At 39.8% G+C, this 15,568-nt stretch overlaps 2 protein-coding genes across 11 annotated transcripts in view; one reads left to right on the top strand and one right to left on the bottom strand.

Moving 5' to 3' along the window:
- The window catches only part of GTPBP8 (GTP binding protein 8 (putative)), a 149,373-nt gene that overhangs the window by 115,945 nt on the left and 17,860 nt on the right, over positions 1–15,568 (bottom strand). The gene's annotated exons all lie outside the window — the stretch shown is intronic.
- NEPRO (nucleolus and neural progenitor protein) lies at positions 913–14,972 on the top strand. Of its 6 annotated transcripts, none has more exons than XM_045036963.1 (10): positions 1,141–1,357; positions 1,801–1,885; positions 3,237–3,376; positions 6,903–6,982; positions 7,366–7,497; positions 8,151–8,228; positions 8,907–9,268; positions 9,413–9,474; positions 11,536–11,789; positions 14,344–14,972. In XM_045036963.1, the coding sequence occupies exons 3-10, from the start codon at positions 3,341–3,343 to the stop codon at positions 14,804–14,806; spliced, it is 1,467 nt and encodes a 488-aa protein (XP_044892898.1). In that variant the 5' UTR covers positions 1,141–1,357; positions 1,801–1,885; positions 3,237–3,340; the 3' UTR covers positions 14,807–14,972. The 6 variants fall into 6 exon arrangements, with proteins under 6 accessions (XP_003991682.2, XP_044892898.1, XP_044892896.1 ...); XM_045036961.1 differs by having other exon boundaries at positions 3,222–3,376; XM_003991633.4 differs by lacking the exons at positions 1,141–1,357; positions 1,801–1,885 and adding an exon at positions 913–1,114 and having other exon boundaries at positions 3,222–3,376.

Genomic DNA, 15,568 nt, shown 5'->3' with positions numbered 1-15,568 from the left:
GTGGAGGAATTAGTATTTGCCAAGGCACACAGGAAGAGCATGGCAAGTGTTTCAATAGGGCAAGGTTACTTGCATTAAACAGTAGAAATAATAACAATATTAATTGTGATAGGAGTAAGTACCTGTATGCCAGACACTTCTAAAGCACCTTACAACACTGAGGTAAAGACTATTATTTTCATTTTACCCATAAGGACACTAAGGTTTGGAGAAGTTACGTAACTCTCCTGAGAACTAGAGCTAGAATCAGAACCTTGGTGGTCTGTCTCCAAAATCTACGAATTGCCTCTGTAATACACTACAGTGAAGGGCTTATTCAAGTAAGGTGACGTCATTGTGGCTGAAGATAAATAATCTATTAGAAAGTTATTAATAAGGAGAGGATCAGCAGAGCTTGCGATACCATCTTGTCTTAAACAATGATAGAGGACGGGGTTGATAGAGTCAGAGGGGCTCTAAGTTTCTTTGACGTGATGGCAGTTTTCCTGTTGGTGAAGACAGAAGGGCCTTCCAGACAAGGTAAATGCCGTCTTCTGTGTTTCAAATGTCACACTTTGCATTTCTTTTATTTCATTTCCTCCTCCCCCCAATGTCTGATTTGCAGATAGGGGTCTATGGGTGGCCTCAGTTACTACAACTGTAAAACGCCTTGAAGTAATTCCAAACTTGGTTGTGCCGCAGAATCCCGTGGGAAGCCCAAACACAATGCAGATTCCTCTCCTCATTCGGAGATTCTTATTTAGTAATACTGGGATGGGGCTTCCACCCACCCCCAAACTCTTCCAAGTGAGAGATTCCGAAACACCGACAGGTTTTGGTGATTAGGGACTCTCCCAGTCCACTGTATTTGGTGCACGATTCGTGAAGGCCCCGCCCCCACCTCTGGGCCCCGCCCCAGCACCACCCCTTGCCCTCTTCCTCCCCCAGATCTCCTCTCACCTCCCCTCCCTCCGTGGCTCCGTTAGGCCTCGCCCAGCTCCGCCTTTCCCAGTACCTCCCCCGCGTCCCAAGATGGCTACGGTGCCGCCGGGCCCGGAGCCGTGGAACCGCGTAAAGATCCCGAAGGCGGGGAGCCACAGCACAGTGACGGTACAGGACCCCGATGCGGCGCTGGGTGAGTGAGGGGGCCCGGCGAGCCACAGACGTTTCCGGAGGCGGTGTCTGACCGGGCCCAGCGCACGTGCGCAGGGGGCGGGACTTCCTGAACCCGCGGGACACTGGGAAGGGGCGCGGGGCAGGATCTGACTTGGGGTGCGTGGGCTACCGAGTTACCCGGAGAAGCCTGTGGTGCTTCTGACTTTGGCGTCCCCCATTTAATTCACTGTACCTACCTCACGGCCTGGCTGGAGCGATGAAGGTCCGAGGCCCAGCCCTGCGGCCAGTGGGCGGAGAGAGGTGGACGTGGCTAGCGTTAGGGAGAAGTATTGTCTGGAAACCCTGGGCTCCCCACAGGCCACTAGCGGCCCCGTTCACCCTGAAGTCTGTTGCCTGATATTCTAAAAGGGCGCTGGGGCACGCTGGATTTAGACTGCAGTCCTTCTGGGCCTCTAGTTCCTTATCTGTAAAACGGGGTTAGTCCTCCCTACCTTCCACCGGCTTTGGGAGCATCTGATGATATAATTAGGGGAGAGTGCTCTTAAACGAAGGTGTTTTACCAATAGTACTGCTGTTTTTAGGCAGTAGGGCCCAATAGTTAGGAGCCAGATTGGGTTTGAAAATCCAGGCACTTCGCTTTGCTGGAGCTGGGCAGGTTGGGAAGTGTCGTTATTTAATCTTTCTGTGCCTCCGCTCATTTTTAAGTGTGGATAAAGAATAGCACCTGCCTCAAAGGGCTGTTTTGAAGAAGCGTTACTGTTATAAAGCATTTGGAACAGTGCCTAATGCGGTAAATAAACACTCAAATGATAGTTAATATTAAATACAACCTATCTAATCATGACATCCTCTTCCCCATCCATCCCCAGGCAGTTTATAGATCAATCTTCCCTCTTCTTCTATTCAAAAGTTCCTTAATTTTTTCAATGTTTATTTATTTTTGAGAGAGAGAGAGAGAGAGAGCACGCGAGCATGCGTGGGGTAGGGGCAGAGAGGGAGAGACAGAATCTGAAGCAGGCTGCAGGCTCTGAGCTGTCAGCACAGAGGCGGATGCGGGCTGGAACCCACTAACGGTGAGATCAGAGACCATGACCTGAGCTGAAGTCTGACACTTAACGCACTGAGCCATCCAGGCACCCCTATTCAAAAATTCCTTAACAGGATTCCTATCAGGCATGGAAATTCAGTAACTCATTCTCCATCCTCATGGTAGTCCATTCTGGCTTCATATAGTTCGGACAAAACAAAATTAGGTTCTCCCTGTTGTGTAGGAATCTGCCTTTGTGTTATTTCCATCTAGGATGATAGTGCTACCCTTAGAGCCACAGAGAAACACATGAACTCCACCATCTACTTCACAGCTTTTCGGACTAGGAAGCTGTTATTTTGTTCTGCTGAGCATCCTGTGTCCAGTCGGGCATGCATCAAATAATGGAACTTCCAGTTGCCATAGTGGTTTCTCTTTTCTGAATATATTCTTACCTTAAAGTACCACTGCTTTTAGGAGTATGAGTTTATTCATTCTGCCTTGCTTATGTACATAACTGGGGATTTAGAGAAGTGTATAACAGGTACCCACCATCAAGGTAAGTAGGTGTAAGAGTCCACCACATGATGGCAAAGTCTTCATATGAAAGATTATTAAAAATCATAAAAAAATGTGTTACAAAAATATACTTTCTTGTTTAGAAGTTGTTCTCTTAATGATTTTGGACTTTGTATCTGTCACCATTTCCATCTTCTCACATACTTAGAATCCTTAATTATGTTCTTACAGCTAAAGCTGGTTATATTAATTTGTTCTTAATCCCCTTAATAAGGAAAGATGTTCCTTCACAGTGTTTTTATATAATATACTTAATGTAGAAATACATATTAAGTTTTTTTAAAATTTTTTTAACTTTTATTTACTTCTTGAGAGACAGAGCATGAGCGGGGGAGGGGCAGAGAGAGAGGGAGACACAGAATCCTAAACAGGCTCCAGGCTCTGAGCTGCCAGCACAGAGCCTGATACGGGGCTCGAATTCACCAACTGTAAGATCATGTCCTGAGCGGAGGTTGATGGTTAACTGACTGAGTCACCCAGGCACCCCCAAATTAAGTTTTATTAAATGTCTCTGGTTTAGACCTTTGTGTTGCAGCTGTAATTAGAGAATGTGGTCTTGTTACACTGTCACTGAAGAGCCAAACCCTGGATGCAGAAACAGATGTGCTATGTGCAGTCCTTTACAGCAATCACTACAGGATGGGCCACCACAAGCCCCATTTAGCCCTCAAACAGGTAAGGAGGAAGCCCTGTGTTTATGACTCAACGTGTTTACTTGGTGAAAATGAGATCATACTGCCACTTAATATTTTGTTATGTATGGAAACTTAGTATTACTTGTGACTTAATAGATCTTCAGTCCAAAGCTGCATGTGGGCTTTCATCCTCACCCCCCACCCTGAAAGCATTTCAAAACGCAACTTCTTTAGAAAGGAACTATGTTTAATTCTTCCCCAGTCTTGTTTCTAGTGGGTAATTTTTATGAAAAGTTTTCGTCATTATATATAATCTATATTGAGAATGCTTTTGCCTGGTTCACAGATAACAGTGATTTAAGCAAGACAAAGTGCCGGATTAAAGAACAACTTCCTGAGCATAATCAAAATCCTAAATATCATAAAAAGAACAAAGTCATGGTTTATATATTGTGGGACATATAATCTAATCAGTAATATATTAGAGTAAATGGCTATATAACAAGTTATGGAAAGTGGTTTCCTATAATTTTTAGATTGGGCCCTCTACACTACAGGGCTGAATCTCCTAAGCTGGGTTCTTTATAATCTCATTCATTCATTCACTTTATTAATTCTGCAGGTATTTTGTGTAGCCCCCCCCCCCCTTTTTTTTAGAGAGGGTGAGGAGGGCCAGAGAGAGAGTGGGAGAGAGAGAGATCTTAAACAGGCTCCATGCTCAGCACAGAGCCTGACACGGGGCTCCATCTCACCACCCTGACATCATGACATGAGCTGAAATCAAGAGTCTGACACTTAACTGACTGAGCCACCCAGGCGCCCTTTTTTGTAACTTCCTATGTGCCAGGTACTGCGCTTGGTGCTCAGTATACAGGGTGAAGAACACAGACGTGTTCTCTAACCTTACAGATTCGTGCTTTCTGGTTAATTTTCTGCTCCCATTACTTAAGGCAAAAAAAAGATGGGAGATTTCTTCTTCAAAGAAAGATCTGGGAGCATGGTCTTTTCCTAAGTTTTCTTCTCTGGGGCAGCTTTTTATCTCATGAGTCTTTTACTCCAAAACCAAACTTGAGTATATTTCAACTTGAAAGTGTCAGATTGAACCTGCTTTTCCTTCTGGCTTTCCAAGCTGTGAATAATTATCCAGTCAGAAAAATCTGGTGTTCCATTTTCTCTGCTTCTTCCTCTTATGTAGCTCTCCCATAAGTCAGTTGGTTAGTCAAAAATTTTCTATGCTTCTACACCCTTATTCTAGTTCTGGCTGCATCTTCTTTTTTTTAGACCATGTCAACTTTTAATTGTCTTGCTATCCTAATTGATCTTTCCTCAACTCCAGTCTTTCCTATACTCTGACATATTCTATATGCCAAAGCCGAGTTAATCATCATGAAGCACAGCTTTGATTTTTATTAATGGTTCTCTACTGGCTCCTGAGTAAAGATGAAACCTCTTAGCTTAGCTTGTAAGATCCTCCATGATCTGGCCTTTTCAGTTTTCTGTAGCTCAGGCTTCTCTCTCACCTTCATATATTTTATATTCCAGACAACCTGAACTCTTCACAAGTCTCGTGCTCACCACATTTGTTCTCTCACCTGAACATTTGCTTATCTGGCTCTGTATATTTAGCATGCCCAGACCCTCCATCTCTGCCTGGTAAAAGCCTTGCCATCCTGTAAGTCCCATTTCAAGCTGTCCAGCAGTGATAAACTTCTTCCCAAAGAGTAACATGAGGGCATATTGTGGTAATCTCATTTTAAGTTGCATGTTTTGATTATTAGTGTGGTTGACCTCTTCTTTTTATGACTGTGGGCTATTTGGGCTTCCCCTTTGTGGTTCTCTTATGGTATTGAGTACAGTCTGCATGTGGCAGTTATTTGTGTATGGTTTATTTTTCCTGCCGTCCCTTAGAGTAGGGAACGTGTCTCATGCTCCTGCAACTACCATCTCCATTACTACTGCTGCCTTAGACCTGCTTAACATTTCCTTATTTACTCAGTACTGTCATCTACGTTATTTTTTCTCCCTTCGAAGAAAGAAGAGTAGTAGAATTACCCTATCTCTAATATTCCCATAAATGAAGCACAAAAAATAGTCAGTTCCTCTTTATGTGTGACAAGAGAGTATATGAAGACTGTTATGTTCCTCCTTGTTCTGCCTTGCTTAAATTCTCAAAATGATTTTCCTGTTTTTATTTTTGAACCATAGCTCGCTCACTGTATTTCCCAAGTGCTTTCCCATCTTGGTTTGTCAGTACTTCTCTCAAAGTATAGGATCCGGAATTAAAAACTGAAAAGATAGGAGCTAACCCCAGAGAATTTGAGGATCGTTGCCTTCACTATTCTGAAAGCTATGCTGTTACAACAGAATCAATACTTAAGTTTTTAGCATATATATAGCGTTAGCAAGATATTATCTTTGCCAGTGTCAGTGCCCATCCAGATTTTTACACTCTTCAAAGTCTGGATGCCATCCCATGCATGTCTTTTGTGTGGTATTTCCTGGAGATCATAGAATTCTTACCACATTTTGTAAAATGGATAGCTTTTTGTTGTTTTGTTATTAAGTAAAAATGCTACTGAGTGCCTTCTTAACACTGTGCTAAGTACTGAGTTACAGTGGTGGATAAGATAGATGAAATATACTGCCCTCATGGAGTTTACACTGTAGTTGAGAGGAGAAAGGCCATCAGTCAGTCCGTCCATCGAAAGCGTCATGGAGAAAAATAAAGCAGGAAAGGGTAGAGTGCTGAGGGGACTGCAATTTTAAATAAGGCACATCTTTTATTTCAGCATTTAAATATTTTGTATGTCTTCTTATTTTTACTACTAGGTTTTTAGCAACTAGAGATGGGGGAGTGTCATATACTATTTTATTTCCCAGCATGCCTTGCATAAAGTATCCCGTATATACTTGTAAAGTGAGTAAATCACTTTGCTCATCTCTGAGGCCATTTACAAGCTGTTGAAATCAAGTAGTTAATTAATCTACTATCTTGTTTTAATTGTCTCACTGTGAGAAATCATGTTGCTTCAGAAAAATGATAATCTTGAGAATAATCTCATACTTACTTCAGTGCCCTTTATAGCATCAATCACATCCTGGCATATAGTAAATTCTTAGTTATAACTGGGTTTGAGAAATGTGTTCAGGTGGGTTAATTTCCAATTTTTGAGCAGGAGCAGTTGCTTTGGGCTACAGATTATTTTACCTAAAATGAAAATATTCTGTAGTGTTCAGTGTATTTCCATACTTTGAATTTTTAAAAAAATTTTTTTACATTCATTTTTGAGAGACAGAGACAGAGTACAAGTGGGGGAGGGGTAGAGAGAGAGGGAGACACAGAATCTGAAGCAGGCTCCAGGCTCCAAGCTGTCAGCACAGAGCCCGACGCAGGGCTCAAACTCACAAGCTGTGAGGTCATGACCTGAGCTAAAGTCCGCCACTTAACTGACTGAGCCACCCAGGCGCCCCTTCCATAATTTGAACTTTTGCGTATCTTTGCTTTCCTCGTCCCATCAGTGGCCATGTCCGTATTCTATGAATTTGAGCTACTCTTCCCCTTCCAGGTTGAACAATGTTTAAAACGTTTGAAAAACATGGATTTGGAGGGTTCAATTCAACATCTGTCTGAGTTGTTTTCTTCCAAGTAAGTGGTCCAGCTGCTTTGTGATGGGCTTTGTGGTGGGCTGGGAACTCTGTCTTTCGTGCGGTCTCTCTTTGGACTTTGCTTGGTGTTGGGATATAATCAATTGTGCTTCAGTTGTGCAGATTTTGTTTTAGTAACGGGCACCTGGTATTTGTGAGAATGTCTCCTCTGTTGGCTTGTGGAGGGATGGCAGGATACTGACATCTGGGTCACAATAGATTACATTGAAATATCAGTGTCCATCAACTTAGTAAGTCACTGTTGAGCAGAACTATTTCAAATTGAGCTTCAAGCTCACCTGCACTTGAAAACTGCTATGTAAGAGCTTTATAATTAATGAACTTTAAGAATAAAAAGAACATACTTTTCCATTTTTTGTGAAGTGAAAATCATCGTGTAACTACCGAAGCATATGTCATCCCTAGCCAACCAGTGGTTGAATTGGTGCTCATGAAGATTTTGGGAGCCTGCAAGTTGTTACTTCGCCTCTTGGACTGTTGCTGCAAGACATTTCTGTATCCTTGAATCAACTGAAATGCCTTCCCCTGAATTGGAATTGTTTGGATATATTTAATAGTATTTGTTTGAAAGCTAGGAGGTTTGTGGAAGTTATAACCTATTCTTAACATTTTGCTTCTTGGCCTCCTTTTTCTAGGAATTGCTTGATACAGCCATTGCCAGAGACTGCCAGTCTCTTTCTAACATGTCTTATCATAAGGGCACTGATAGAAATTCTTAATCTTAGAAGTAAAATAATGAGTGTTCTTGCAGAGTGCATGTTACTTTAAGTTTCCATGCCTGAAACAGAACATGTTTGTTTGTTTTTTAATTTGTTTTTAATGTTCATTTATTTTTTGAGAGAGAGACAGAGTGTGAGTGGGGGAGGGGCAGAGAGAGGGAGGGAGACATAGAATCTGAAGTAGACTCCAGGCTCTGAGCTGACAGCACAGAGCCCGACAACAGGACTTTGAACCTGCAAATCCTGAGATCCTGATCTGAGCCAAAGTCGGAGGCTTCACTGACTGAGCCACGTAGGCGCCCCCAGAACATGTTTTAAAGCTTTAATTTCTTCAAGAAAATTCTATTTCCAATCTGTTTCTTTCATAAATGTAACTTACAAAACCCAGTTACTTTGGTTTTGTTTTCCAACTTTAACTTGATTCTCCAGCTTGACTGTGAAACATCTAGGTTTACAAGAATTCATTATTTTAAACCTTGTGATGGTTGGGCTGGTGAGCAGGTTATGGTATGTATGCACCTACCTCTGAAATCCTTCATTTGTTTTTCATCTAACTCCACCTAGGTTTCTCATTAGTGGTTTTCATATTTGTTTTCCTGTGGGATGCTGATGGTGCAGGGGTTCCATCTCTTCACTTGGTCAGAGTTTATTTGGGATGGATTAGGAACTAGAGTGTTGATGGTTATGTCCTTGATGTCTTAACCTGGGTATCTCAAGTACTATTTCATCTTGTTTATTCTGCTTATTCTTAGGGGTAACAACATTAGAACTACTAATAACTAACATATTATTTTAAAATGTCAAACCTTCCATTCTTTTCTATAACGAAAATAGCTTTAATTTTTGCTGATTATAGTAATAATACATGTTTATTTTAAGACATTCCAAAAAAAAAAAAAAAAGAGAGAGCGAAGAACCTGAAATTTACCTAAAATCTCACCACACTTTACATTTTGTTGCATATCCTTTGAGACATTGTTCCATGTAGTACTTAAAGTAAATTTTGTACTTGGATTTTTCTGTTTGGGCTGGACAAATCTGGCTCTATGCAAATATGTCCCAGAGCGTTTTTTATCTGTAGTGGCAGATTGATCGACATTTATTTTCAGTTTTGAATCTGTTGTGGTTATTAAATAATCTGCAAATTATAATTACTGGCTAATTCATGACCTCCTCTTTCTCTAGGGTTCTCTATAAAGGTGTTTTAAAAAGGCTGACTTCTTTATATGAGCCATTGTTTGGATTGCTTCATGAAGTCTCTAGGATTCAACCACTGCCTTACTTCAAAGATTTTACCTTTCCTTCTGATATTGCCGAATTTTTAGGACAGCCCTATTTTGAGGTCTTTAAGAAAAAAATGCCCACAGCTTTTGCAGCTAAAGGAGTAACTAAATTGTTAAATAAACTGTTTTTAACAAAAAATCAATCACCAAGGTCTAGCAAAGAAACTGTACACAGAATTTCCAAAAAAACTAAGCAAATGAAGATCAATATTCAGAATAATGTGGATCTTGGACAGCCAGTAAAGAGTAAGAAAATCTTCAAAGGTAATTTTTTCTTAGCACATACTCATCTAATTCCCTTTATTTCTTTTGTAGTAATTTGGCAAGAAATATTATATACTTGAGAATTCATTGATTTGAAAATTGTTTGCTTAAGTTTTTGTATCTGTGGTCTCTCCACCTCTACAGAGAAGTCATCAGAATTTGATTTGAGAGCTTTCTGCAAACAGCTGAAGCACAAGGCTATTCAGGTTTGTCTGGCTTCTATTACTATGGCTTATGATTCTGCTACTTTATAAAGTAGATACCACTTACCAAGGGCAGAGATTGAATCCTCTGTTTTTGTCACCAGCTCTCGGCTTAGTGCCATCTTAGTTCTCAGCCTGTTTCTGAATGAATACAGGCACTCCCAAAGGACTGAGCGTATCCAGGAAATTCAGTTTATAGAATGCCTCCAGAAACATTTTACTAAGCATTTCACTAGAATTTTAAATTGCCCTTAGGATCCACTGCAGGTGTGGATTATATTAAGAGTATGCACTTTGTAGTCAGACAGAAATGGTTTGAGTTCTGGCTTCAGTTGGTACTAGCTGTATGACCTTATATAAGTTTCTTGACCTGTCCAAACCTCTGTTTTCTAATAACAGTATGCACCTTATGGGATTATGCAGTTTTAATTCATGTAAAGTATTCAAAGCACTTAACTGTTGTTAGATGTCATTAGCTACTTTTTTCATTGTTACTGTCATCCTTGTCTTTTGTCATGAGGCTTCTCTTTCTTTCCCTGTCAGGGTTCAAGTTTTAACATGATTCCTCTTAGTATCTGTAAATTCTGTTCTGGACCTAGCAACAGATAAGGACATCAGTGTCACCCTCTTTCATGTGGTAACTACTTGACTTCTATTACCATCTGTTCTTCTCAAATTGTTTTCTCCTGGTTTCTCGCATGGATTATTTCTTCGTTCTATTTAAGAATTCTTAATCATTTCTAGTAAGTCAGAGTACTTTCTTGAATGTTTATAAGGATTCTAGCTTGGATCTATATTCTGTCCAATTTATGAGTTCCAGAGGGAGGAATCATCATCATCATCTTCATCAGTGTCTTCATCATCATCGTAATAACAGCTAACACATATACTGCACTTACTCTATGCCAGGCAGTGTTCGAAATGCTTTACATGTATTAACTCCTATCAACCTTGCAAAAACCCTGTGAGGCTGGTGATATTATTACTGTTTCCATATTTCAGCTGAGAAAATTGAAGTATAGAAGGGATAAGAAATTGCTCAGGCCACACAGCAAATACGGGGCAGAGCTGGGATTTGAACACAGGCAGTTTGGTTTCACAGTCTTTGTTCTTTACCATTACATCAGTCCCCCAAATAGTTTTGTCAGCTGTCTCAGGAACTGTAGCTCTCTGCAGTCCATCCTGCTGTTCCTAGGTGAGCTGGTTTTGAAGCTGGCTGGTTGGTCAGCTTAGTCATGACTCATCACTACCACATTTCTAGCAATTAGCACTAACATGCTCAGCTTGTTTTCAAGGTCAAATTTCTTTTATTGATCACCAACACAAAGTATTGCTATGTCTCTACTTTTACATTTTCTATTACTTTTTTAATGTTTTTCTTGAGTGAGAAATTTGGAAGAAGGCAAGTTTTGAATGAAGGATGAAAGCAAATCTAGTAAGTGGCATATTTTCATAAACAATAAAAGTTGGTACAATTCAAACTCCACTTGATATAGAAAGATGGGGTTGAAGAGACAAAGGTGCCACATCAAAAGATGATTGAATCAGAAATGATGCTCGGTTTAAGCATTTTTAACATATTTTCAGCAGCCATCCGTATCTCCATGCATTTCCAGTGACGTTTGTGACCCAGTGTTGAGGGTAACTTAGGGTATAGAAATAAGTGAAAAACAAATCTGTGGTAATCCAGTAGTATCTACGAAAAGGTCTCTTCAGTGATTTTTTTTCCTAGATAGACTTTGACCAATATTTATTCATTTTTATGTATAGGTTAAGTAGGTTATCTGTCAGAATATTTATAGTATACTTCCCATCTATGTTTCCCACCTGAATTCAGTTAGAGATGAGATCTATTGTTGCACAGAGGGGAAAAACATCTTGTGTTAGGAGCAGTTGATAAAAAATTAAGTTTTTTGAGACAGAGAAAAGCACAGTGAGCTTAAAAAAAGGTTTCCTTCTTAAGACATTTTCTAATTCTCATGGTGAGTTAACTTTTCTTTGTTGTTATATATTTGTAAGTCAGTAACAAATCCAATATATTTTTTTCACCTTTCCATATTTCAGGAGACCAGCGTTAAATGTTCTCAGTCCAAACTAAAGGCAACCAAACATTCTTCTCAGAGAGCATCAGGAACTCCCTGTGCCAAAAGTTTTGTGCAAAGATTTCGAGGGGCTAAGACTTTCACTCAACTTTCTGAAGAAATCCAAATAGCAATTTTGTGGTGCAGGAGCAAAAAACTCAAGGCTCAGGCCTCCTTCCTGGGTAACAAACTTCTTAAAAGTAACCGGCTTAAACATGTGGAAGCTCAAGGCCATAGGTAGGTATATAATAAAAATTATATCCTTAACTTTTGCTGTTGTCATTTAGGCAAACCTATATATATTCAAGTCAGCTTTTTAAAAAAAATGGTACGTCCAGTAGCTCTAGGGGGGCTAAAAGAGGGATCTATTCCAAATGCAGTTTTGTTTGCTTTTGTTGGGCACAGCTTTATTATTGAGAGGAAGAAAGTTAACTTGGTTAATTGGATTTATTCACTTATACTCTTCCCCATTCCATCTGTTAATTCAGAGAGCCTTAGGAGTGTCTGTGGTATGTTAAGCCTGGGGATACTCCTGTGTAAGACAGACTTAATTCTCATGGAGCACTAGCTCTAGCCCTTGCTCTCATAGGAGAGACAGCCAGTCTGCCCGCAGCTTCAGCATAGCAGGATGAGGATGTGAGAGCAGAAGCAGTCTGCCTCTTACAAGGGCACACACCAGACTCTGGGGTTAGGGTCAGGTCATGTTCGTTCATGGGTGCCAGATTCTCCGGGTATTGATTTCCTCTTCTTGTGGTCCTTAGGGTCACAGAACCACTTAAGGATGATTATCTTTTATTGTGACCAGTATTACTTGAAGCACTACAATGAAGTTAGATACTTTAGGATTTTATATATATTTTATATATATATATTTTATATATTATGTATATATATATATATATACATATTTTATATATTTTATATATATTATGTGTGTGTGTGTATATGTGTGTGTGTGTGTGTGTGTGTGTGTGTGTATATATATATATATATATATATATATATAGTTTATTTAGAGAAAAACAGAGTGCAAGCAGGGGAGGGGCAGAGAGAGAGGGAGACACGGAATCCGAAGCAGGCTCCAGGCTCCATGCTGTCAGCACAGAGTCCAACGTGGAGCTTGAACTCACGAACAGCGAGATCATGACCTGAGCCGAAGTCAGATGCTCAACTGACTGAGCCACCCAGGCACCCCTAGGGTTTTATATTTTTATTGAAAAATAATAGATGCCCATGGTAACAATTTCAGACCACTGGCTGCAAAGATCAACAAAAACAAGTTTTGATTAAGAGCTATGAGAGAAGTTGTTAAGTATTCCTAAGGGATGAAATTGTTGGAAAGGTATCTACATTAGCGTCCCTTAAAGACCTGTAGCCATCTAAAAAGGATCTATTCTAGAGTGGAAAACTCAGCCTGAGACAGAGATGATAATAAATAAAAGTTAATGAGAATGGTAACAAACTAGTGTTTATTTGGTTCAACCATTATTCCATACCCCACAAAGATAGCGCTCTTTCAAACTGCCATGTTTTGCTGTTTCAATAATATATTTATAGTCCAATTTATAATTTATTTAATGTACACGATAACTCTCTGAGATAGGCAGTATTACTCTCATTTTGTAGATGAGGAAATAGGGGATTTTGATTAGGTTGTTACAGTTGGGAGATCTAGAACTCCATTCAGATCCTCTGATTCTTTTTTCATTTTTTCTATTCCCATTTTAATTAGGAGGTACACTTAAAAATTACCACTTATAGTAAGACAAGTAAAAGGGTTTGGAAACTGATCATGATTCACTACATTATAATGGGCTTTCTCAAAGTTATGTATTTATTTAAAAAGCAAAAGAGGGGGCACCTAGGTGGCTCAGTTAGTTAAGTGTCTGACTTCGGCTCAGGTCAGGTCATGATCTCACAGTTTGTGGGTTCAAACCCCGTGTTGGGCTTCATGCTGCCAGTGCGGAGCCTGCTTGGGATTCTTGCTCTCTCCTCTTCCTGCCCCTCCCCTACTCACGCTTTCTCTCTCTCAAAATAAATAAATAAATAAAATTAAAAAAAAAAAAGAAAAGAAAAGGGAAGGGTGATGGGGTAGAAATTACAGACCCATGCTAATCTTTTGAAATCTATCACAAGTGGTGAGGGAGTTAGCAAGGTACTGATACACCTTGTGGCAGTATACCTTATTCAGAAGCAAAACACCTAAAATGATCAGCTATTTGAGTTCTGAATTCCCAAGCTTGAAGATGGTACATGAATCACAATTAGGGTAGCCCAATTGGTCTATGCCAGAAGCTCTATCTTTTCATTCTTAAACTCTCTCTTCACATTTACTCCTTTTCCCTTATTTCCTTCTACAACATGAAGTTGTTTATCCAGATATGAAAAATCCAAATATTCCTAATTGTGATATATCCTTTCCTCAGCTCCACCCCTATTACATTATGAACAGTAGTTATCAGGGAAAAGCTCTGACACTAAAGTATGGAGGTATCTCACCATTCAGCTACCTTGCTAGGCAGTTGTAGGAGCTACTTTACTTTGGGAACATAATGGGCACATATTCGTCTACAACCTGAGTCAGAGGAAACCTTTGCTCTGAAAACACAGATTTGGGTTCAAGCTTCTATTTCTTTATTTTTTCCGATGGTTGTGGGGTTGTACACGGGCACAAGACTTAAAGATAAATTGTGTACTTTTCTGTTAGGTGTTGGTAAAAGGAAGACAAAAGTTTTTGAAAATGTTTTCTGTGTCTTAATCCCAGAATTTTCCTTTCTCTTATCCTTTAAAGTTTACCAAAGAAACTAAAGTGCATAAAAGCATCTATTTGCAACTGCCTTCTTCGTGGCTCAGGAATCAAGACTTCAAAGCATCATTTGAGACAAAGAAGATCTCAGAGTAGATTTTTACTGGGACAGAAGAGACTGCAGAGAAAGTTGCAGTTGACTCTTTCAAAGGAAATTCAACAGTCCCCTCAAGGGATGCAGAATGCTACAGATAGCAGAAAATGGAAACGCTCACACTGTTCAGTTCATAGAACTGATCTCTACTCCAACAATAAGCAACTCTTGAGGAGCAGAGTTTCAAATCCTGTCATACAAACTAAAGAGAAACAAATTCATGAAAACCTTACAGGAAACAATGAAAATGAAACTAATTCATGGACAGTGATGCAAATGAACAAACATAATACATCAGGAACCATTAAGGAGACAGATGACATTGATGATATTTTTGCCTTAATGGGTGTTTAAATGCTCATATATGAGACATTTAAGTGCTTAACAAACTGGTCCAGTGTTCTGTTTTACGTGGAACTTGCTGAGTTCTGGAAAGATTTGGAAATACTACTTGGACTCAGGAGCTTATTTAGTGTAACGCTGTACAGCAGTAATGTCAGTTCAATAAATATTTATAGTAGCTCTGTGTCATTTAATTGACAAGTACTTGACTACTAAATAGCCAAATTTTGACTTTGTACCAGGGGTTAAGATGAAAAAATTTACCATATCCTGTCCTTGAGAAGCAGATGTAATTCCTTAATTAAAGCTGGTGGGTCCCTGGGGCACCTGGGTGGCTTAGTCGGTTAAGTTAAGTATCCCAGCATCAGCTCAGGTCATAATCTTACAGGTTCATGAGTTTGAAGCTCACGTCATGCTCTGTGCTGACAGCTCAGAGCCTGGAGCCTGCTTTGGATTCTGTGTCTACCTTTCTTTATGCCCCTACCCCACTCGTGCTCTGTCTCTCAAAAATAAACATTAAAAAAGAAAAAAAAAAGGCTGGTGGGTCCCTTAAAAACTGAATAATTTTATGATTTACCAGGGAATTAAGAACTGAGTAATTAGGTTGATAAAAACCTACTCTGTGCCTTAGATATATGGGGATGGGCTGGGATGGAAAGCAAAGTATCAAGGAGTACTTAAAAGGTCACTTTGGTCTTATGGCTCCATTGTAGGTAAGTCCCCCTCTGAACACCAAGGTTTGTAGCTTCTAATGGTTGTGCATATAATTCTTGA

This window comes from Felis catus, chromosome C2, assembly GCF_018350175.1.
Source record: "Felis catus isolate Fca126 chromosome C2, F.catus_Fca126_mat1.0, whole genome shotgun sequence".
In the NCBI taxonomy this organism is placed as follows: Eukaryota; Metazoa; Chordata; class Mammalia; order Carnivora; family Felidae; genus Felis; species Felis catus.
The sequence above is the reverse complement of the archived record's forward strand: the minus strand, read 5'-3'. Positions and strand labels throughout refer to the sequence as shown.

What these genes read in the sequence shown, in the direction of transcription:
- NEPRO (XM_003991633.4), top strand. Translation starts at nt 1,012, where the DNA reads ATGGCTACGGTGCCGCCGGGCCCGGAGCCGTGGAACCGCGTAAAGATC. An exon ending in TGTTGCTGCAAGACATTTCT is followed by an intron (nt 7,498 to 8,150) that starts GTATCCTTGAAT and finishes TTGATTCTCCAG; the next exon opens with CTTGACTGTGAAACATCTAG. An exon ending in GTGGAAGCTCAAGGCCATAG is followed by an intron (nt 11,790 to 14,343) that starts GTAGGTATATAA and finishes TATCCTTTAAAG; the next exon opens with TTTACCAAAGAAACTAAAGT.